Source organism: Gallinula chloropus (genome assembly GCF_964237585.1).
Source record: "Gallinula chloropus genome assembly, chromosome: 18".
NCBI lineage: Eukaryota > Metazoa > Chordata > Aves > Gruiformes > Rallidae > Gallinula > Gallinula chloropus.
The window spans coordinates 1,076,131-1,099,276 of NC_140103.1; the positions used below are offsets into that span (position 1 = coordinate 1,076,131).

Below are 23,146 nucleotides of genomic sequence, written 5' to 3' on the forward strand. Positions count from 1 at the left end.
GCATCTGGGCAGCTGCACGTTCATAAGTCAACAGGAATTCAGAGACACTCAAATTCAGAAAGTTTGAGCTAAATCTCCTTCCTCTTGGCAGAGTTGTGGTTTGGGGGGAAAACAATAGAAATGGCTTGCTTTCTCACCCCTGAGTACAGAGCAGGTACGTGTCTGATGTGTTCCTCCCTGCGGTGGGTGTAGGGATGCAGATCTTCAAAGCACTGGCCACACATCTGTCCCAGAAACAGCATTGTTCTGACAGCCAGAGAGACTGCAAATGTAAGAGAGGCACTGTGGGAACGTGTCCTCTCTGCTCCGGGAGCTCCCACCGCCACACCAGTACCCTCACAGGGAGGCAGAGAGCAGCTCAGCACACACAGCAGCTCTCAGCTCTGCACGGGAGATTCTCTCCCCTGCGGTGCCCACAGAGCTCCCCAGCAGCCACCGGCTGCCCACACCTCACGGAACAGGGACCGGGAGGGATAAAGGGGGCTCTGCCGCTCCCACTGCTGATGTGCAGCCACAACAGCTGCTGAAGAGTCTAACACAGATAAAGCTGTTACAAAAGAAGCCTCAAGACATAAAGATTGAGACAGATTCCAAGCTTTTTAGCTTTCTGGAAGCAGCAGACTTGAAGCACAGCAAGGAGTTACAGCACAGGGAGCTTCACAACAGCATGCTGGGGGTGAATCCTGGAGCAGCACTTCCACCCTGTCCTTAGAGAAGACCTGACCAGAGCTACTGAAGCAGCAGCTTTTGAGGATGATAATATGAAGCCTAATTTCCCGTTTCCCCCATTTATTCCCTATAATCCTTCAAAGACATTTCTGCACATCTCCCTGGGGAGTAGTCCGAGGGGTGTGGTGAGTCAGGACTTGACTGACATTATTCTGGTGAGCTACCCAAACCAACCGCCCTGAAACTTCTGGAGAAAGCACTCCAGGGAGCTGTGAGCACAGCCTGGAGACACTGCAGCTCTGTTCAGCTGGCGCCTGAACCAAGTGACACAGCACAGAGAGTAATTAGAACACAGATTGTGAAAGACTCCTAACCCTGTATTCCCTCAGTCAAAGGGCAGAAACCAAAAGGCAACAGCAGTACCTGGGGCTAGATGTTCTAAGGGCAGCTTCAACAGCAGCTCCAGTGCCTGCTGTGGGCGCAGGGCTGGCCTGAGCACAGCACACAAGAAGTAGGGAGCAAGGCAGTAGCTGTCCAGTGAGGACACATTTAGTCCGGGTCACGTTCTCCCCTCAATGCATCAGGTACCAAATTCACCCTTGGGTTGGGCACTGCCTGGCAGGGGCACGTCTCTGCTACCGGGAGCAGGAAGGGTATCGGGAGGGAGAGCGAGACAGGAAGGCTGGCACTAGGCCTGAGAAGAAAAGGATTTGTTCTCCTCTCACTTACGAACAGTTCAGTCTTTGCTTCACTTCCACACTGAGGGCTGCTAGATACACACACCCAGCTTCTCTTCAGTACATACTGGCATGCATCGAGAAGGTACCTAGGACCATAGCACACAGACACAGCAGCACAGCCTTAGAATGACTTGTAAGTTCAAACAAGACAAGCTTTTACTTGGATCCCACTATCTGCATCTTGAATGCAGTTGCTTTGGGTGGGAAGGGAGGGGACTGACTCAAAATCCAAGACCAGGTATTTCATCCTACCTACAGCTAGAGCAGACAGGCTATCGCCTTTTGCTTACAGTTTCATACACCTGCTGATGTTAGCAGGAGGGAACAGAGGTTCACCACCCACACCGCTGGCATCAGCATCGCTCTGAGGCTTGGAAATGACAGACTGTTTTCCAGGTATATGGAACCAAGAGGAGAACAGCTCCACCAAAGCAAAAGCTAAAGCAAAACAAAAGCATTTGGCTGGAAGGCAGCGAGCTGGGGAAAGTGAAGTCCCCTTTGCCACGCAAGGGGAACGCTGCTGGTGGAGGAGCAGTGGGCAGGGCGACAGACAACCCATCTCCCACTGAAGGCTTTCTGTATCTTCAGCTCCTGCATGCAACCTCACCTTCTCACAACGGGCACCTCCTACCAGAAAGAAAGGCAGGTCATCAGCCTCACAGTTAAGAATGTGTGAGTCCTATGGCTGTAACACACATGGGAGCCCCATTCCCCTGGCTAACAGAGCCCGCCTGTGCCTCACACCAGTCAGCACCTCCTGTGCCCCACACCAGTCAGCACCTCCTGTGCCCCACACCAGTCAGTGCTACATCACCTCCAGGTGTGAGCCCCTGGAAACAGCGAATTACAAAGGCAGAAGAGCCACAACCTTTCCTACAACTACCCATGACCTGCAGCACCTCGTGGAACGCATCAGCACGGCGTCTGTGTGTATATAGATTCTGTATCTAGACGTGGGACTGTTTCATTCTTTTTAATACATATACAAGTACCTGTACATATATACATATTTACAATTTACACCAGCCAGTAACATATGAGTATTGTACATATACACACAAACGCCTAGAACACACATGCACACACAAACACACACCCAGCAAAAGACACGCCACATCCCAGGGGACAAAGTCCTGCCCCAGTCCCAGGGAGAGCAGCACCATGTGGTGGTGGGGGCTCAATAAACCAGCTTCAAGACTGCTCACAACAAACACCAGCGTTCACGGAGGGGTTTTTACACTTGGGAAATTCAAGAGTGGGCGGCGTAAGGTTCAGCCCAGCTACAAAGAACCTTCATGCAAACTTCCCTGCTGTGTTGCAGCAACTCTTGCTGTTCCGTACCGTGCTCGGCTTGGCTGAGCGGGGTCCATCCGTGCTGAGCTGCAGCCCTGTGCTACGCCAGCTGACTCGCTGGTACCTCGTGTGACAGCACTGCAAACAGGCCTGTTGGCATGCTCAGAGTCACCAAGGGCTGCATTTTTCTCCACCTAAATTAGAGGCACAGCTGGGGTTCAACACAGAGGCACTGATCAGACTCGTCCTCCCCTGTTGTAGCAGCACACGGAACAGCAAAAATGGCCTTTTCCATGGAACAGTTCAAAGTGTTCTTGGTTCCTTCTCCTCGCACAGCTTCACTGTCAGGAGCTGTGAGAGGTCCTCCAGCTCTGCCAGGCAGTACAGTGCAGAGCCAGCAGGCCCCCTGCCCAGGAGCCAGAGCTGCCTTCTCCAGCAGGTGCCTTCACACACACCACCCTACACCTTAACACACCCAGACTGAGCGTTACGGGCTGGGGGAACCTACAGCACGGCCACACGTAATTAATTACAGCTCCTCAGATTTACTGCTTCAAAGAAAGGACTGAGACAGGAGTGGTGGGCATGCAGAACATTAACAGGGACTTGTGGCAGCACCCACTTTGTTTAACCTGCAAGAGGAGCATCAGCATCTCTCCTGGGGCAGGGGGAAGCAGTGCAGATGGCTCAGACACAGGAGTGATAGGACGGGCTCGTACTCAGCATGGTGTGGGACGTTCTGTCAGCCCCTATCAGGGACTGGTAACGCTGGGAGCCACACGTTCCATCCACACAGAGAGAGGAGGGAAATGAAGGGTTCTATCTAGTACCTCAGAAGGAAGAATGCTCCCTCCTCCTGGAGAACAGTGGCAGCAGTACCAATGGCAAGGTGACCCATACCAGAGCGGGAGGTGGGGGGTAGCTTGTGCAGCTTGTAACCTCTTCATCTGCCACCCATCCACCTGTCAGGCCGAGCAGAAGCTGTGTCCTTGGCCAGCAGTGCACAGGGCAGACATGAAATTGCTGTGTCCAATTCAGAGGGAGCATTAAGCATCTTTACAACTTCACTTCAAACCCACTGCTCCAAAGGTGACTCAGTTGTCCACAGTTTTGTCTCCTTACTTGCCTAAGACTGGAAAAATATATCTGTTATGCAGGACTCTGGTTTATTGCTATTGTTGCTTTGCACTGTGTGGTTCCATTTTTACCATTTCAAATCCAAACTCTTTGGGGATAAAATATTGGTTTTCTATTGATTTTTTTTTCCAATTTCTTAAAATTGTATAAAAATAAAGGATTTCCACAAATGTGGGCTAAAGGTAACCAATAATACTTCTATGCTTAGGATCAGCTGTTGGAAATGTGGTTGACAGCCACAAGACCAGAAATAAACCTCTAGTGATTCTTTAGTTTAACATTTAAAAGACATGAAAACTTTTTGCTTATAAAATTGACCCCATACAGAACAGAACAGCTAAACTAACAGCTGTTCATTATTACTTTTTTTAAAATAATGGTCCTAAATTTAAAAATAAAATCAAGTACTTCCTTTTATGATTTTCACATTATAAAACTGCACCATTCAAAATCTGTGGCCAGGGAAATCCCTTTGCAGAAAGACAGTTTCTTTTAATAGTCATCGAGGGTGTTTTCCAGGAAAACATTCCTAACATCCAGGATGGAAGCCAGCTCCAAAATGTGCTTTTGGAGGTGAGGGTTCTCCACTGTTTCATCTCTTGGCAGCTGAGGGTAAGATTCTGGGTAATTTCGGGTCTCCTGCTAGATGACAATGAAAACAAAGAGAAACAAGACATTGATTTATTTCTACACCCTTTGTGAAGCAGGTTGCAGCAGGCCAGTGGCACCTCAGGGGTGTCCCAGTGTGTTCAGCATGGCACAGAAAACATTCTAGCATTTTCAGCCTGCCTTTTCCATTGACTCAGCATGGTCACAGAGACCAGACAAAGGCCTGCTCACCTAAGACATTAACAGTGTGCTCACAGAGCCCTTGCAGGGAAACAAAGGAAAAAAAAATAAAAGAGACAAGAAGCCTTCAGAGACTCACCTGCCAGGCTGGAGTTCCTTTCATGACATTCTAGACATGTAAGCATGTCCAGTGGGAGATTCATCTCATCCTAAAACAAGTATCTAAGGCACTGGGGGCAAATCTACCTCCACTAACAGACCTGCTTCTTTTCCCTGGTATCAAGGAAGCCTGGGTAGCAACCTTAGGCTGGGAAACCTATGAGGTGTCTGCAGTTAGACAAGATGAATGCTGGAACTTTCTGTGCTTGGACTTAGGTTTTTTCCTGCAGTGTTTAAAATGGAGCAGGCAGTTAATATGCCAGCACTGACATACATAAAATAGTGTAGATCCAGTTGCAGACTTCACTGTCAGCACAGCATTAACCAACAGGGAGGGAAAACACCATCTTCCTGTTTAGCTTGTTCATTTACACTTCAAAGACCTTTCAAAACCCATTCACACCAGAATACACTCTAGCAATACCGTTACATTCCTCCCCATTTCCTCTCATATTCCCATTCTACACCTTTTCAGTTGCGTAGAACTAACAATCTTGAATTATTAAGAGGATTTTTTCTAGCAGACAAGGCTGTTCAGGGTGACAGAAATGAATTAGAGGGTGTCTGCTACTTCTGTAGAGGAGTAAGGCTTCAGCAAGGCAAAGGCTTCGTGCCTTTGGAGGGATACAGAGGCACTGATTCACTACAAGCTGCAGGCATTAGCATGGGAGCACCAGTTATCTTTCTGAAGCCAGCCCTCAGACCCTTCCATCCTCAGGCAGTGCATCCTCTCTGCACTGTCTGTCACTCTCAGAAAGGGACAGATTTCCCCACATACCCGGAAGATTTTGTGCATCCTCATGGTAGCCGAACAGAAGATAAATCTTGTTAGAAGCAAGCGAAGGAATTCATCCCCAAAGAACTGCAGGAAGGACTGGTCTGTAGAGAGGGAAAACAAAACCCAGAACCACAGCTCAGTTTAGAAAGGCTCCAAAAAGAAAAAGAAAAGAGAAGTTTCTGGGGGAAACCAGTGTGAGTTCTGTGCGTTCCCCTCATTCACTGTTCTGTCCCCTGGAAAGGCTGAGAAGAAGAAGCAGCACCCACTGAGGCAGCACCCACTGAGGCAGCAGGCTCAGGTTGGGTTGTGGATCTTGAGGCACATACCTATGGATCGGGAGTGGGTCAGCAGCTGGGCAATGTCTCTGTTGATTTTCCTAAGGTAATCCTGGCACTTCTCCCACAGCCCCCTGCGCATGCTCGACAGTCCAGAGACAAACAGGAATGCCATGAGGGGATTGTTCAGGAAGAGCGTGAAGAGGCTGCCCCGCTGAGACTGATCTAAAAATAAACCAAGCCAGAAAAGAATCAATCTTCAGACTAAGGTACATTGGCAGGTGGAACAGAAAAGCTGTAAAGCTGCCCCTGCCACCGAATGAAGTTGCTCACCCACTAAATTCTCTGAGAGAGGAACTACTCTTTTGTGTTAGCTACATCATCTCTCCTCTTGTGGCAGATCTGTCCTCAAGGTGATGTGGGGACTGTGGTAAAGGCTTACTGGAGATGGGCATGGGCACCAAGAGACATGAGGTGTTCTCATGGGCTGAGCGGAGCCTACATCTCCACTGTGAGCACGTAATTTGAACACAAAAGTCGTAACTGAAACAACTGATAGAAGATACTGGTTATAAAGTCTAAAGAGAGGTATCAAACCCCAGGCAGTTGAACCTATACCCTGCACACCCCCAAACTCTACTGAGCTGCCCTTTGCCTGAGCATCACAATACCCTAAAGCCCATTTATTCTGTGCAGTTCGAGATGACACACAGAGCTCCCAGCTTCATCACTAAGAAAACTTTATCATATTACTTCAGGGAGTGTTAATCTGATTCAGGGATTAGAGAGTGATGAAAAGCTACTTTTTCCTGAAGAATCTAAGTTATATTTGTTTGGGATAGATTATGAGGGAACAGCAACTCATTAGGAAACACAAAACCATACGTACCTTGCAATGCTTTTGGATATGCTGTTGGAGAAAGCAAGCACACCAGTGGCTGTCCAAATAAGTTTGTGAAATTCTGTAACAAATAAGAATTTTGAAGTATTGATGGTCACTTTGCTTGCTTTTGAATATTCATCAGGTTAAGGGTACAAACAGAGACTATTAATGACAGAGAACACACTAGGGCCAGTCACGCAGTTCGGCACTGGCAGCAAGGCTGACAAGTCGACTTACTCATAGGTCACAGCACAGAAGGAACATAACTCATTACATTTTAAAGGAATGGAATTCCCTCATTTCACTGCTACTGATAGACACTAATTTCATGGAAATATGGCTTTCAGGAGTAAAACATGACTTGAAAAGACCCACGTTCTGCAGCGAGAGTGAAAGCTGCTAGCTCTCATGTCACAACAGGTCTAGCAGCTCTCCTTGATAGCAACTATCCAAAGTCATTTCTTTCCCCTTTTCTCTGTAGTAGGAGGAACTATTTCTGATGAAACAGAAGAGCCCAGTGGAGAAAAGTTTTAAAATAGGTTTCCTTTAAAGCAAGTATATCATAACCTTAACTTCTGCTACACTGAGCCCTCATTTTACAATACTCACTTCACACAACTTCCACCAGCACCTCAAATATTGCTGAGCTGTCCTGTTGCACAGGAATTCCTCCAGAAACCTCAAACGACACCACTGCCCAGCTTCACCATTTACCTGGTAACAGCCCTACTGCCTGGTAGGTGTACTGACAGGCAATAGCTACCCCCAAGGGAAACCCACTTGTTTCCACAGGGTCATTGGCTGTCACATGTCTCCCCAGAGCTGCTTTCCTTGCCAGGACAGGGTAAATGTGTATGTCTGCACCTGTCAGAGCACACACTGAAACCCTGCACCCAGAGCAGGAGAACAACATGCAGGTCTGCAGATCATACTGGCAGGCTGCAAATGTGAGGTATGCACAGGTGTATCCCCAGTATTTGCTTGCACAGAATCATCAAACCCTCATTTTTTAATTCCTTCTGGCTTCTGTTTACCTCAAATAGAACTTTCCCTTCCAGGCAGCATATTTCAATGAAATAAGTTTCACTGAACTAATTGAATATCAGCCTGCTAAATGTTGAAGACAGTAATCTAGTCTAATCAAAGCAAAACCTTTCCCCTGTCAGACAGAGTGCTGACTAGTCCTCAGATCCCTCTATTTAAGAGCTGTTCTGGTTTTGGCTGGGCTGGCCCAAGGGTGATTTGGTGTTAGATATTAAGGTTTGGTGTCTAAGGAAGAAGCACAGATTACTGCCATGCAGACAGTAACTGCAGGCCAACTGGTCATCAGTAAAAACATGCTATAAAGAAACACTGAAAGCTTCAGGAGGCACTCCAGGCATTGCCAGTCTGAACTGAACACAGGTTACTGTCCTCAATGCTTAGTATTCATCAGCAGATTCCCCTGCTGAGCTCTATCCTGTATCCCCAGGTTAGAGACCACAGCTGACTTTCCATACACACCAAGGAGAGTGCAGATAAACCCTGCTACAGCTACAAAGCAAACCCAAGAGTTGCATATATCTCAGGAAAGGTATTACTCACTGACAGTCTCCAAGATCATTTTGGACTCTCTAAGCTTTACTAAGCCGAGTATTTACACCACATCACTGACAAAGGCCTTGCATTCTTACTGGCCAGAGCTTTTGGGTTGGGTTGGGTTTTTTAAGACTTTTCATTTGACCACAATCTTAGACAACCACAGCTACAAGAAGATACTGATTTTAAAATCTTATCTTGTCCACATATCCAGTGGTTACCTGCAGGAACACAGCCACCTCTATTTAAAAGGAAGGGTTAAAAATCGTGGCTGTGAGTAGATATGCCCAATTTGCAGTTGTTTTCCACTACCAGCTAAATATATAATTATTTAGGGGAGGAAGCTATCCAAGAGCTGCTGATCTGAGAAAGTTCCTCACAGGACTTACTTTCAGTCATCATCCCTCCAGAGAGAGGGAGAGGCTGAGAATGCATGCAGGAGAGCAGAAATGGGCTGTGGAGAGAGCCCTGTGAGCAGTTGCTCTTACTGCCAGAACTGCCAGCAGTGACATTTAAATGTCAGGATAGCTGCTGTCCTATCAGGAGAGATCAGAGCAGCCGTGTGGAAGGAAGTCCCTGCCTTCAGCTCTTCACACAACTGCACAGAACCTCTTTGTGCCCATGCTGGAGTGCACAAAGCATCTCACAACGTGCCCAGAGCCCGGGGGGTCACAGGACAGCACTATCAGTGTACCCTGGCGACAAGGAACCGAGCACGGCATCACACACAGAAGGACAAGGACAGACAGGAATCCACAAGGGCTGGAAAATCCTGGGATTGAGAGAGTTCTGCCATGTCCCTTCAGCTGCAAACAACACGAACCCCCTAGCCCCATCCCCACATGTCTGTCTGCCTAGGCTTACAGCAACAGACCGTGGAGGTGGATGCCATCCTCAGACACTGAACATGTTGCTCAAACAGGGGTCCATGATCTCTTTTTGCCCCCCTTCATTCTCCTTTCAGACACCTCACAGTTGTGCCCACACGATTCTGATCTGATCAGAGCTCCTAGCAGCCACTTCAGCAATCCTGGCCTGAAATGCTTCCAGCACCGACGCTTTGGTACTCCTTACATAGAGGCAGAGTTGGACTTCTCTCACACCAGCTGCTCTGTGTGCTTAACAGATGGAGCACTGGCGTGTTTTACACCACTGATGGTCAGTTCACTGCAGAACAAGGAAAAGGAACTAAATGGATTTGAAAGTTTCTGCTTATTTTGTGCCCACAAAAATCTAAAGAAAATGCAGTTATTGAGTTTAAATGTAATACAAAAAGCAAATTCTACCATAAACACTTGGCAGTTTTTCTAACAAGAGCTACAAATCTGCATGTGGGAATCTGTCACCTCAAAAAGACCCTGTGCTCTAAGCTGTCCACAAAACCCTGGTAAACTCAAAGCTCTATCTGAATTAAAGACCACCAGGAATCCCTCATTTCTCTTACAGAGCTCTTAGAGAGAAAGGGGGTTAAAAAAAAGCCAAATAAATTTAAAAAACACACTTTCCCCCCTGAAACAGAACCAAGCACCCCTGCTGTTATACTGGAATGAATGTCAGGAAAGAGCAGAGGAAAATAAATCCCTACCAAATCCTCATTTTCTCAGAAAGAAGAGTAAATCATTCTAATTGTGTTTCCTTCCCTTTAAATGGGGAAAGGAATTTAATAAAAAGCAGATTGCACTGAAATCTAGTGTGGTGGAGTTTAAGGCAGCAGTGTTTGATGTGCCCTTTGAAATGCATTACAACAGCAAAACCCCAAACCCTGTGGAGGGGCCAGGCGGTTACTGAGACTGTCAGGTAAAGGGTCCTTGGCTCAGTGCAGGACTGGTTTGCATCAGCGAACCCTGATTTAGTAGGTCTGGTCTCGTTGGCCAACAACAGCCTCTAGAACAGCCGACACAGCCTGTGGATACCCAAGCACCACGCTCCTCCAGCCACTAGACGTCCCTGCTCCCCCTCGCAAGGCGGCTGCGATGCTGTGCTCACTGCACAAAAGGGGCTGTGGAAAGGAAGAGGTGAGGAAGCGGCACTTTCCCCAGACAGGGCACATTCTCAGTATCCCATCCAGGGATGAAATCGGTGTTGGAAGGCCAGCCAGAGGCAAGCAGCAGCTGAGACCGAAAATGCCTGCTTCTGTATCACCCGACCTGGTGATCTGGCATGGAGTAATCCTACTGCAAGTCCAGAGCACCCAGGGAAGGAGGCTCATTGTCCAAGCATGTGCCACTCTACAGTAACACTGGGTGCTAATTTGGGTCTTGTTATTTCCTTGGCTCAGATACTTTTCAGACACAGACACCCTGTGTTTTCTAAGATCAGGCTCAATGCTTTGACTCCTTTCTGTTGCTTACAAGCAACTGAGTGTCGGATGACTGGAAAAAAAGAAAGCAGATTAGTTATCTCCCTCCCCCACGCACACACACCAAGATTCGTCTTTGGTATAGAACAAAAATAAACCTCCCACCAGAGACCTTGGAAATCTTGAACCTTTTTTCCCTCCAGGAGGATTTATTACTTTCCAATGAGCGGCTGTTCATGTGCTTCTCCTTCTTGTTCCTATTCATAGGATCAGATCCTGACTAGCATGCACAACCTCAAAAGAAAAGAAAGACTGAATACAAACTGTTTAAAAAAAATAGCCTGTTAAAAGTGTAAGCTAACTAGGGGTTGACACTGCATCCTACCACACGAGTGGCTGCCTTCCAGAGCCTTACCTTGTATGCGACGCTGTTAGAAGAGTCCACAATGATGAAGAGGGGCTTTCTTGTGAAGGGGTAGAGATCTCCAGGGTGAAGACTGCAAAGAGAAAGGGACGCTTCACAGCACGCTAGAATCACTCAAAGCTGTGACCACTGACCAGGTTTCTCAGACACACAGCTGCTCATGTCCAGATAAAATCAAGCCCCAGTCAGATTCATCCTCAGAGAGTAACTGCAAAGCTCATTTGGTATTCTCTATAACACAGGCTGTTGGAGTTTTTAGTTCTTTCCCAACAGCAGATGTTTGTCTTCTCAAGAAGTCATCTACAATTACTTTGAATTTTTCCAGCAATAATTAAGTCACAGTAATACTTTCTGAGTGTTTAAATCACCATTTAAAGTCACATATTCACTTCTAGTGGTTCAACTTCAAGCCAATCTACATGATGACGTCCTGCGTTGAAGAGTTTGAAGTCAAGAGGCCACGATGTGCTTTTCTCTAGTCAAGATACATCCTCCTGAGTTTGGCACCCTCGGGAACTTACCAGTGCATCTCCTTGTAGGACTGGTTTCGCTTGTGGATGGCGTCCCCGTTTATAATGTCCCGGTTGCTGTTTGTCAGAACACCACCGAAATCATACGGACCTACACACGGCAAGAGGAGAGAGACAGTCAGCAGAGGCAGCTCACCTGTTGTGGACTCAATGAGCACATGACAGGGAGGAAGCAACCACAAATCCCACAAAACCAAGTGAATCTGAACTGCTGCACTTGTAAGGATGGGATGGAGGAATGTGGAGACTTTACTAACTACATGTTGAATTTTACACAGTTTTAGTAGTTGCAGCATCTATCGAATAGAAGCAAACAACACATCTTCCTGACTTCTAATGCATTTATCACCTGTGTATCCACAAACATAATACAAGAGATCCAAATGTTGGCTCTTGTTACACTACACAGCAAAAAGATTAAAGCCCATTACACATTTCATACAGGAAAATCAACACCTTTGTAAAATTACTATATGAGGTAGTGTATTCTAGAGCCAGAATTTGATAAAAAGTAAGGCTAAATCAATCAAAACCCCTGTAGCTTCTCAACATATTTATAATACTATCATCTGCAGTTGTAACACTGCAAAGAGAAGAGAGAGCTCATGGAATGAATGTGCTTTCAATACTCCTAGAAAGGACAAAAAGGTTTTACCAGGATTTGAAATCTGTGGCAAAGATTTGAGATTTCAAACAGAGAATTCCGCACTTTTACCTGCCCACAGCCTGAACACATTCTGGACATCAGCTAAAAACTACTCTGCTAAGTTTGCACAGCTGAGCTCCCTGCCCAACTGTCTGATGGAGAGCAAAGGTGAGAGTAAAGGCTGGAAAAGTACCAAATCCTACAGACAGAAACGTGCTAGAGACACTGGGAGATCTTCCTGCCGCTGAGATGGGTATGACATGGCACTAACATTAGGGAAACAGGGTATTAAGATTTCCTCATTCTGTTACACACTTGCAGAGTTGGTTGGCTCAGAGCTGGCCACCAAATGCAGGTTTTTTTCAGGCTCAGATACCTAGGACACCTTTCCATTTTAAGGGAAGCTTTGGGAATACAAAATGAGGAACAGAACATAAGTAACAGCACTGGTACAAACGTCTCGCGTGATCAGTCGAACACAAGGCTTACAGGCTGCTCTCCCTTTTAATAAGGCAGAGCTTGAGGGGTTGTGCAAACCACACCACCTTATTAAAAGCACGCAGTTGTGATGGGATTCAGGGCATGAAAACAGAGGTCTGACTGTGCAGCTCTGCAGATGACAGAGCCTGGATGCCTCTACTGCAAGGTATTAAGCTGGAACAATCCATGCAGTGAAGTGGACATAACACAGGCTTCAGAGCACACCGTTCAGGTAGAACCTATCACCAAGGTGCAGCAAAAATGAAAATGTTAAAAGCATTTAAAAAAAAAATCACTGCCACAACCCACAGCTGACAGGGATTTTTTTCCTTTTAACATTTTAAGAGCTCTATACATCATGCACTGGGATGGACAAGGCATGCATCTTATAAAGGAATGCAATCTCAAACAGATGAGGGGTGTGCAATATTTAGGATGTTAAGAACTTTTTTTTTCTCCTTAAATTATATAAATAGATCTTTCAACTGTATTTACTTCAGCCAGCCAGTTTTCAGCTTTTAGATTGCAGCTGCATCCAAATATTCTGCTAGGTTGCAAAGAACAGGAGGATGAGGTGAGGGGAATTATCAATAATCATGAGAAGGGCTTGAATTGTCAGGTTAACAAGCGTGCAAATAGAAGAGTCCCTGCAGACGCTTCAGCCCTTTTACCCCCCATCTCCTGGAGATGGGAAAGGATCACAAAGTGCCATTGAGCCACTTTATTAACTTTGCACTGATGCATCAACTGAGCCACGTGGTCTTCAAAATTGGTGAAGCTTTTAATACTTCAGATGCATCAAATCTAGGTATGTCCTTTGAAAAGGTCTCGGGTTAATACACACTCATTAAACCACAGGGAATTAACTACTGTTTGGGGGGAAAGAGGCTATCTTACTAAGTAGACAGGAGAATAAAATTGACTCGTCTTTTAAAAGGAGCTTTGTGACATCTTTCTTGGTCACTTGTCCTGGAACATAAAGAGAATTCAAGCCCTGTTCATGACAGGGAGCATTCCTTTATTGTACCTTCACTATCCGAACGACCTGATGGAAACACGCCCGTGGCAGACAAGTAAATCAGCAGTACACTGTTTGCTGGCAGCTCCTGCAATTCAAATGAAGAGAAGAAAGGGAATAAATGTGTACAGTTATTTAGAATTCAACCATCACCTTCTTAATACACTGTCATTTAAGATTGTACTACTCTTGCCTCTGCCTTCCTTTCACTCAACTCTTGCCAAGTGTACGCACCCCTCCCCACCACACACACCCCTCCAACAAGTGATTACACAGACTAAAATCTAAACAGAAGGTACACTCATACCTTTTTTTTTTTCCCATACAGACCTCTAGGCTGATATTAGAGGTTCAAGCAGCACTAAGAATGCATCTGCTTCTACAGGCACTCTACTACCTAGCCAGATCTGAGGCTTTCCAAGACATGGAAACCAAAAGCTGCTAAGATCCATACAGACCCCAACTCCCAAACAATCCAGGATCCTAAAGAAAGTTCTTTGTTTCCAAATGCCCCAGAATTTGCCACAGCTGCCTCTCCCCTGGCCCCTTCTAAGCAGGACAAGCAGCACAACACATCCAGGTTTCTGTATAGACCTGTAAAAGAAATCTATTTTCCACCTTCCTAATGGGCTGGCTGTGTGAGGAAACAGATGCTATTCATTTCTGTAAAGGGCTGAGCATGCAGGGTCCCCAAATTCCAAGCAGTAAGGGTCCATTTCCTTCACCTCACCAGCTGTTTCTTTACCATTGTTCTTTGAAACAAACCAAATCTTGTTTCATTTTAAGATTCATATTCTGGTTTTACTACTAAGCCCTGAGTCGCTGACTTGTACAGCCATCCCAAAGCAGAATGAGCCTCGTGGCTCTATTTAATCAAAATAAGCTCTGCAACTCTAGTCAAAGGAGTCTACGAATGTAGGGATTACTTACATGGAAGAGAGTGGTGGGCAACAAAGTAAGACAGGCAGATAACAACACAGCACGTGCAGGAGAGAGGTACAGTTCAAATGGGATACGGAACTAGAGACCTACCAGGCACACAGTGCTTAAGAGCAACCATTTCTTGACATACTTCCCTGAATTTGGATTGTGTGGGGCACAACATGAAGGAGAAGAACACTCTTAAGATTCTTCTGCTCTCCAGATCTCTTACCTCAAGAAATATTTCCTAACATATACAGGAAATAGCTAAACTTAATATAGGAAACGTTTCCATACATGTGTCTGTGTATAGAAATGTTTGTACAAACATTCCTGTGTACCTACACAAACACAGATAAAAGGTCTGGGTAAGATTAAATCATATGTGGCTGTGACATCACATGGCATTACTTGAGGCTTTCCATGGCACTGCTACGGGACAGCCAGCACTAGGCACACTCACACAGGAGGTGTCCCAGCTTCACTTGAGGATGGCTGTATCTTAGCAATGCACAGCTGCTGTGTAACAGCAAGCTGGCTTTCACTCTATAAGGAGCTTTTTCTTTCCCTTAACAGCAGTCAACAGATTTGCCTTTATTACAGAAACTGCCCATCCTCTGACAAACATATTGAACATTTTAGGAAGGCAAAAAAGGCTTCACTATCTTGAAGCACAAAAGACTCTCTTGACCACATTGTGTTCAGTATCCCATGACATTCTGATATTTTTCTATTACAAATAAATTCACAAACCTTAAATGATGCTGCTAAAAATGTATATAGCTGGCTAAAAGTTGGTTTATAAAGTAGGTATTTATGGGGGTTTTCCCGCCTGGCTGGTTTCTCTGTGGACTCCTGTTAAAACAGACAAACAAAACACAAAACCCCCAACAACTGTGTGTTACCAAAGCAGTTTCATCACCCTCTAGATTTCTTTTTATTAGAACCAGAACTTTCTGTTACCCCTCATAGATTTGTTACCTAAATCTTCCTTAGTCCCTAAAGAAGGAGAAAGGTAAAAAAAAATCACTCCTCAATTAAACAAACTAAAACTACACATTTCCTTTTGCCTCCAGATAAAATCATCTGTATGCTTTGTCTGAAGGGGTTATTTTGCTTCCAGATGCCTTAGTGAGCTGATGGACTTATCATGCTGCATGTCTGCTGGGTGTGTATGGATACGGAGTGGCATGGCACCAATCAGAACCACCTCAGCTAGACCAAGGGGAACTGCTTGTGAAACGATGCCCAAAGGCTCGTTTCTGCTGGGTTTTCACTATTGAAAGTTTCCTCAATAGAGGGGGAGGGGGGAGGAAATCCTTGGATCAAACGTGGTTTGAGCTGCTCTTCACTAACTTCCAGTAAGAGTTACACCAGCTTTACTAACCTGCTCTGCACAGTGGCCACGCTGGAAAGGTACCCCACTTAAACAAAACCAAACCCCCTGTAGGACCTCTTGCCCAGTTTGTCACTTGGAACTTACCTGCATGCCAGGTTTGTTCATCTGTGATGCTAAATTCATCGGTTCCCTTTCAAGTGCTTGCAGCATCCGGAACATATCGATTGTTAATTCACTGAACTTGACCTGCAAGAGAGTCAACAGTTCGTTCTGCCAGATACTGATTAAAAAGCATTTCTTTGGAATCACCCTAGGAAGAGATTCAACTGCACATGAGATAGACCATTTTCTGTCTCCCTGGGATCTGTCAGTGTCATCTTGGAATCTCCAAAGAGCTATTAATGACTTTTAGAAGGGCTCACAGAGGACAAAATCTCTTTATTACATGTCTAGCAGGCCAGGTCCTGTAATGCAGAACCCTAATCCACACATTACAGTTTCTGAGGTGGTGACAGATCAAGTGCTGAAACCACTATGTACTATGAGGCAACATCTGAAAAAGATACACAAACTGCAGCTTAGATACAACTCCCTTTCTTACCTGAAGAAAGACTTAGAGAGGTCGTGACTTCTGTCTGATTTCATTATCATCATCTAAAAAACAAGATCTTGACTATCTTTTAAAAACCCCTTCCTGTGCAACTCAAGTTGCAACAAGCTGGCATATGTCATGTGAAAGCCTAAGTCAAGTGTTCTCTAGACGCATCCCAGGGGCCTCTCATGCTTGGATGTTGTTAAAAACAATCCAGTATATGAAAATCAATTCTGTCTACTTAACTGACATGATGAATTATGAGCAATAAGAGATCAGCATCACAGGTCTAATAGCTAACATTTCATTTTTAGCTGCTGCTTCTTAGAACCTCTTCTACTTGCTGCCACTGCAAACATCACAATCAAATACTTTACTGCTCATCTCTCTTGGAATCTCTTGTTGCAGGATCAGAAGGGATGTCACATGGAAAAGAACTTTGAGCTCCAAAGATATAGATCCATGTCCCTGGAATTTCTTTTACCTGGTTGTTGCAGTTCCCGATAATCAGTGCATCTGCAAGAGCAAGCTGTCCCACTATCATCCCCTGCTCTAGCAACGGGGCTCCTGTTTCAGAAAGCCTGTTAGAGGTGATTACAATGGTGTTGTCATCATTTAAAACCATGACAGGGTCTGCCTAAAAAAAGCAACCAGAATAAATCAGCAATTCCAGACAACATACAGCTCTGCAGTCAGAGAGAAGTCCAAAGCTCTTGTCACTCACAGTGAATGTTTCATAACTGAGGCAGATTTTTAAAAATCATTTGCCATGTGAGTACTTGCGTATTTGTATGCATGCACTGCATAAACAAGCCAGAACCTTGCAAACTAGCAACTAGAAGGGCATGGTAATCTCACCTCGATAAAGGCTGCCACCTCCTGAAGAACCAGGTTCCACTCCACCTGATCCTCGGTGTTGAAGCGGTGAGTGTAGTCCTCAATCTCATCTGACAGCTCCTGGTGTGAAAAGTTCAGACAGACATAGTCACTGCTCAGGCCGAGCGCTCAGCAGGCAGGCAGTAACTTTGCAATTTGGTTAGCTGTGCTGGCCTTTAAGAATTGAAAGAGAAACAGAGTAATTCCTTGAGAACATATGCAGTGCACTGATGACTAACGTGCCAGCCAAAACGCGCTCCCTCAGGAGACAGAATGCCAACGCTCCCCTGAGCGCTGGCAAAGTGTCTCCTCAGCAGGTCCCAACGCACAGAATAGCTCAAGTGTAACTATCCCACTCACCTACCACGATGTCACTGGTTAGTACCATAAGCTGCAGATACCAAGGACTCAAATTCAGCTTACAAGTAACTTTAAATACACGGAGGCAATGAATGGTGCGGCTTTTTTAGCTGCTGCTGAGCTAAGCTAGCAGTTCAAGTAAGCTTAGACACAAAGACAGTAATGCAACCTACACAAAACTGTCAATACCAGAAGCTGCTTGCAGCAAGGTTGTCAGAGGGGCTTGGGAAGCATATGCTGCCAGGAGCAGCATGCTGTTCCTTTGTTGTCTCCTACCCAGGCTGCAGCTCTCAGCATATCTTTACTTGGTGTTCAGACAATGCTTCCAAATCATCTGAGCTCACAGTGTCATTACTGAATGTCTAATTCACACAAGATACTCACTACACTGGGTGTCAGCTATACTAGGAGAGCAACCATCAGCATTGGCCTGTGCTCTGTTTGTTTACCTAAAGCCTTGTGTTCATAGACATTCAGTGCTTTACTCCCACAGCAGTGGCATATGCACAGCCACCCTCTCCAATTTCATGGTAATATCTACACCATTTAGCAAGGTTTAATTTAGTTGGGTCTCTGGAAGGTGCAAAATCCATTCAGCATGTGTTCTAGACATGGGACAGAGTGATAGCAGTTTGGAAGGGAAGAGAAATAAGCTCAACATCAAGTTAGGAGACACTGACTTTCCAAGCAACAGCGTGTCATGAAGACTTACTTGCTGGGGCAGATTCCTTAAATCCACTACAGGAATGAAGACATACCTAGAGTTATCGGATGATCCCCACGTTTTCAAGTGGATAACATGCATCTCTCAGTTTATTCCTAACTAGCTGTATGCATTTGTAAAGTTCACTTTATTCACATTATTCTTTCCTTCCTTCTGTGGCATCCAGCAGCACAGTTAAATGAGGGAAACAAATGAAAAGCTGTGCTGCAGCAGCACTTAACTTCATAGATCAGATGAGTGATATTTCAACTGAAATAGGCTCCATTATGGATTCCTTAACCAGGAGAAAAACCCTGAACAACCAGCAACCTCCCACCCCTTGGCACCTTTATCCTCATTGTGACATACCTTTACAAGGTCCTTTACAACATCCATTTTGTTGAGCAAGAGACAAACCACTATAAACCTTGCATAGTAACGCAGCTTCTTAACCACTAATTCAGGCCTAAACACAACAAGAAAAACACCAGAGCCAAATTGGAGATTAAAACAGCACACAGGTAGGCACAGCAGTACAGGAGAGGAGGAGTTTAAGGCTAGAGCAAGGCTGAGCACTCTGCAGATCAAGAATTCTAACTGGATTTGTGTGGAGATCAATAGCTTCCTGGCTGCTCGGAGGTTTATTTAAACTTGAGTACAGGGGTGTAAAATATACATCAAGAAAGCCAGAGCCTCCCCCTTCACCAGTCTCCTTACAATAAGAGCAGCCACAGGAGTCAGATATAATAGCTGGCTGGGTCCTGGGCAATAGCCAAATCCTCTGCCCCACATGACAATCACAGCTGGCCCAGAGCCCACCCACCTGGGACAGCTTCAAGATCTGCAAGTCAGCACAGCCCAGAATTACTCATCCTCTCCTAAAGTCTTCTAACAGCATCTTGTTTGGTCAGTCCTACCTTGCCTGAACCAGCTCAGCCCTCAAGACTGAAATGGAGAGATTTTTAAGAGAGAAGAGAATAGGATCAACAGGTATGAGAACAGAGTGGGGAACTTTCCATCCTTCTGTGGCACATGGGTGCACTGAGACATCAGCAGGACTGGGGATGTACAGATAGTTTAAGTCCAGAGATCCTTGGATCCTTGGCAGGAGATTCCCTTCCTAACCTTCTGCTTTTATCTTGATGACTTAAGAGCATCTTTAACGAGGGAACCCAGGTTTACTGGCTAGAATGCAAGATCTAGAACTGAGTTCTGTCCCCATTCTTGTTCATGACTGTTCTTGGCAGGCAGTCCATTTTCTGCACAGCCACAGCCCAGCCCTGCTGTCAGTACAGTGTCTTAGGGAAGAAGACGAAGACATCATTGTGCCTCCTGAAGCTCTTGGACCTTGCCCCAGTCAGTTGCAGAGGGCTGTGGTACCACAGTACTAACTGATGTTCCCCTGAAAAGCCTGATTAGAATCAAACAGGTTCCTCTGCTGCAGCCCAAGTGACCTATCTTGCAGCCACAGCATGCTAGATGCCAGCACCAATACTGCCTGATACTCAAAATGACAGAACTTTGGGGCTTTCTAGCCCAGCCCAGAAGGTAGAATTTTCCTCCAGTTGTGCAGCAAAGCTCTTACTAATACTGAGGTTTTTAACCATGGCAGAAGGATTAAAAAGAAACTTCCTCCAACAACAGTGATTTTATCCTAGGCATGCTCCTGCTATTTAGAGTTATTTGCTGCTTTCATACACCCTTCTGATCTTGAAAAAACAAGATTATTCATTCAGACATACCTGTCCTCTTTGTTGACCTGGGAGTAGTATGACCTCTGCCTAATTGCTGAATAGAAGGAGAAAGCTTCATTGAGATAGCTGGTTTCTGAAGTGCGCAAGCTGCAGAGGAAGAACCAGATTAGCTCACTGCTTCAGATGGGAATCCATGCCAAACCCTCCCTTCCTGCCCCCTCAACCATCTTGTGCATCAATGGCAAAACTCCCTCCTCCAGTAACATGGAATGAAAGCCAGACTCTCATTCCTTGTGCCTGCTGGGAAGACAGATTTCAGAGCTGGGGTTCCATTTCAGATAACAATCAAATCTGCCCATCTCATACCCATATGTACAGGTGACAGGGTAACTGCAAAGTGTACAGGAACATGAAGCTCCCAAACCTGTACATCACACTCTTGCACATGAGTCAAATGCAGCACTCATGGAAGAGTCAGAGAGACTCTGGAGGCAGGAGACGAGCACTTGGGTGGTGCCAGTGTGACCAGCAATATGGTATCAGGCTCAGGGGTGCCTTTCTGGGCAGCAGCCCCACGGCCCTTCTCATTCAGAAACAGGCATCATGACTCAACCAGTGCATTCATTTCTCCTGACTGGTACATTCATTCCTCCTGTTTGGCACGGAGCTGTGTTCCCCTACTGAATCCTCTTCTGTGCTTACTTACTAATAATGGTAATAGAGCTGCCCAATCTTGGAAGCAATTTCCCCAATTTGCCATCTCTTCAACCCATACCGATTGTCCAAGACTTGTCTATTGCACAAGAGAGAAAAGAAAGATTAAAAGGCATTCCAGCATTTCTCAGAGCATCACCCCAGACAAGACAAGGAGCCACCCTGGGGCCAAACCCAGCTTTCATCACTGGTGTGGCAGTCCCAGCAGCAGCCCCTCACAGAGCCAACAGCACTGCAGACACACATGGGAACAGGGGCCATTTATCCTGCGTGAACTCGCGACAGCCAGACATAAGCATGTTGCACAAAACACACACAACAGAGTCACAACTTCCCAGGAGAACACTCAGGCTATGCAGCCAAGGGGAAGGTGTGAAAGCTCAGAGCCCACGCTGCAGCAAAACGCTTCACACCCTTCCAGATGGGTTCTGCACTGCAGAAGCCATCCTCCCAGCTTCTCCTTGGTAATAGATTAAGGCAGCGTGCATTCAACTTGAGCAAAACGCTCTGTTAGAAAAATCACAGTGAAAACTCCACATGTAATTCCCCAGGCTGCGAGCACTGCAGGGAGCGAGCGGTCCCTCCCTTTATGCTTGAGTAACACAGAGAAATCTCACTCTTAACTGGGGCCCCATGGCAGCCCAGGGAGTGAAGCTGCACTGCAATCCACAGCACGCCTCTGCCTACAACATCCCCTTACCGATGCTGCTGTTGGAACTTCCAGAGCTTGGTGTAAACATCAAATGTCCGCCCAAAATAGGATTGCCACTGCTTTTGCCCATACTGAGGTAAATCCCTGCAACAGACAAGTGACAAGCAGAGAGTTACAGAGCAGATTCCAGCCAGCCCGGTGTGACAGCAGCGTATTTGTGTCCATTGACTTGAAATGCTTTAACACTCTGCTACAGGACCCACCATTCCCGTAGCTTCTCAAAACCTGCTGCACCTGGAACTTGCAAGGGAATCCTCTTCAGTTTGTAGGAAGCACATGCATCAATTTCTGACCATGGTATCTCTAAAAACATGCCACAAGCATATCCATTTAACATATATACTATAAAAGACTGCATGTGTATATGAGAACGAAACATGTATTGGGGGAAGAAGAAATTCTCCAGTGCTGTGTCCTAATTATCACTTCCTTATTTCAGACCAATTCTCTAGTCACTTTTCAAATGCAACAGGATTGAAGTTATCAGTGTTAATAAAGGTCCCACTGCATTTTGCAAATCTTCTGAGTGATTGCCTGTGCTTAATCACTGTTGGGGGATAATGGGAAAACAGAGAGCCAAATTCTCCAGCTGCCTGAGCTCTGCAGGTTGCACACAAAAAGGATGGTGCTTTAACATGAAGCTGAAGGTGTGCAGCTTCACCATAAGGTTTTGAAGTAAAACTTTTCCCAGCAAGACAATAACTCCTTCAAAGGCAAGAACTGTAATTCAATCACTTATTCAGAAAACAGCAGGATTATTTCAGTGATTCTAGTGTCTACTGCCAGTCGATATCCACAGTTGTTAATGTCCTACCCAAAAGCATGTGAGCAGCTTCACGTCAGACTCACAGTCCCCCTGCAGAGCTGAGCCCTTACACAAGGCTGACTCTCCCTCCCAAAAGATTCAACAAGGTGCATCCTGTCCAACAGCCCCAACAGTTATATAGGTAGACATCTGTCTATAAATTAGTTAGGAAGCATGGTATATTTAGGGCATATTTATATGGTATTTATTATGAACATATGATGGATGTGCCTGGGATTCTCAGTGGCTACTCCAACACACAGAATAGCAGCAGATGGAAGCAGCGCTCTCCTGCAGTGAGTTAATATGGGTCAAGTGATGGGATACGTGCAAAACCACTGGTATTTGTGGACAAATACAGTCTAAAGGGCAAAAAGCAACCCATGCTTTAGCCCCTGCACACATGCCTGTATCAAGGGTCCTCAACTTCAACAGGTTCTCAACAGCATCAGAAGAACAGGCCTACAAATAACCACTCCAAATAGGAAATGACCATGTTCCTACATGCGTTTTTCAACACGTGATTGAAAACATCTTACCATCTTGCTAAAAGAGAAGTAATTTTATGGTTTTATGCACAGACAGCAAAATTGGACTCTTAAAATATCACAGTAAAGGAACCCAAACTACCCAAGAGCAAACAGAATAATCTGATGGAAATTAGTTCATTTAGACTCATTTAGACTGATATTTCTTGCTATTCATTAAGGAAATAATCTTTTTAAAATGGAG

At 45.6% G+C, this 23,146-nt stretch overlaps 1 protein-coding gene across 1 annotated transcript in view; it reads right to left on the reverse strand.

The window, feature by feature from the left end:
* Window positions 1–4,331: 4,331 nt before the first annotated feature.
* The window catches only part of SCAI (suppressor of cancer cell invasion), a gene marked incomplete at both ends in the record, with an annotated part of 39,330 nt that continues 20,515 nt past the window's right edge, over window positions 4,332–23,146 (reverse strand). Inside the window, 15 exons of the mRNA XM_084272336.1 lie at window positions 4,332–4,478; window positions 5,566–5,666; window positions 5,892–6,065; window positions 6,730–6,802; window positions 11,016–11,097; window positions 11,546–11,645; window positions 13,708–13,786; window positions 15,373–15,474; window positions 16,103–16,204; window positions 17,035–17,187; window positions 17,409–17,507; window positions 18,859–18,955; window positions 20,232–20,330; window positions 20,890–20,976; window positions 21,598–21,693. Coding sequence (XP_084128462.1) covers window positions 4,332–4,478; window positions 5,566–5,666; window positions 5,892–6,065; window positions 6,730–6,802; window positions 11,016–11,097; window positions 11,546–11,645; window positions 13,708–13,786; window positions 15,373–15,474; window positions 16,103–16,204; window positions 17,035–17,187; window positions 17,409–17,507; window positions 18,859–18,955; window positions 20,232–20,330; window positions 20,890–20,976; window positions 21,598–21,693 — 1,591 coding nt within the window. The remainder of the gene's footprint in view (window positions 4,479–5,565; window positions 5,667–5,891; window positions 6,066–6,729; window positions 6,803–11,015; window positions 11,098–11,545; window positions 11,646–13,707; window positions 13,787–15,372; window positions 15,475–16,102; window positions 16,205–17,034; window positions 17,188–17,408; window positions 17,508–18,858; window positions 18,956–20,231; window positions 20,331–20,889; window positions 20,977–21,597; window positions 21,694–23,146) is intronic.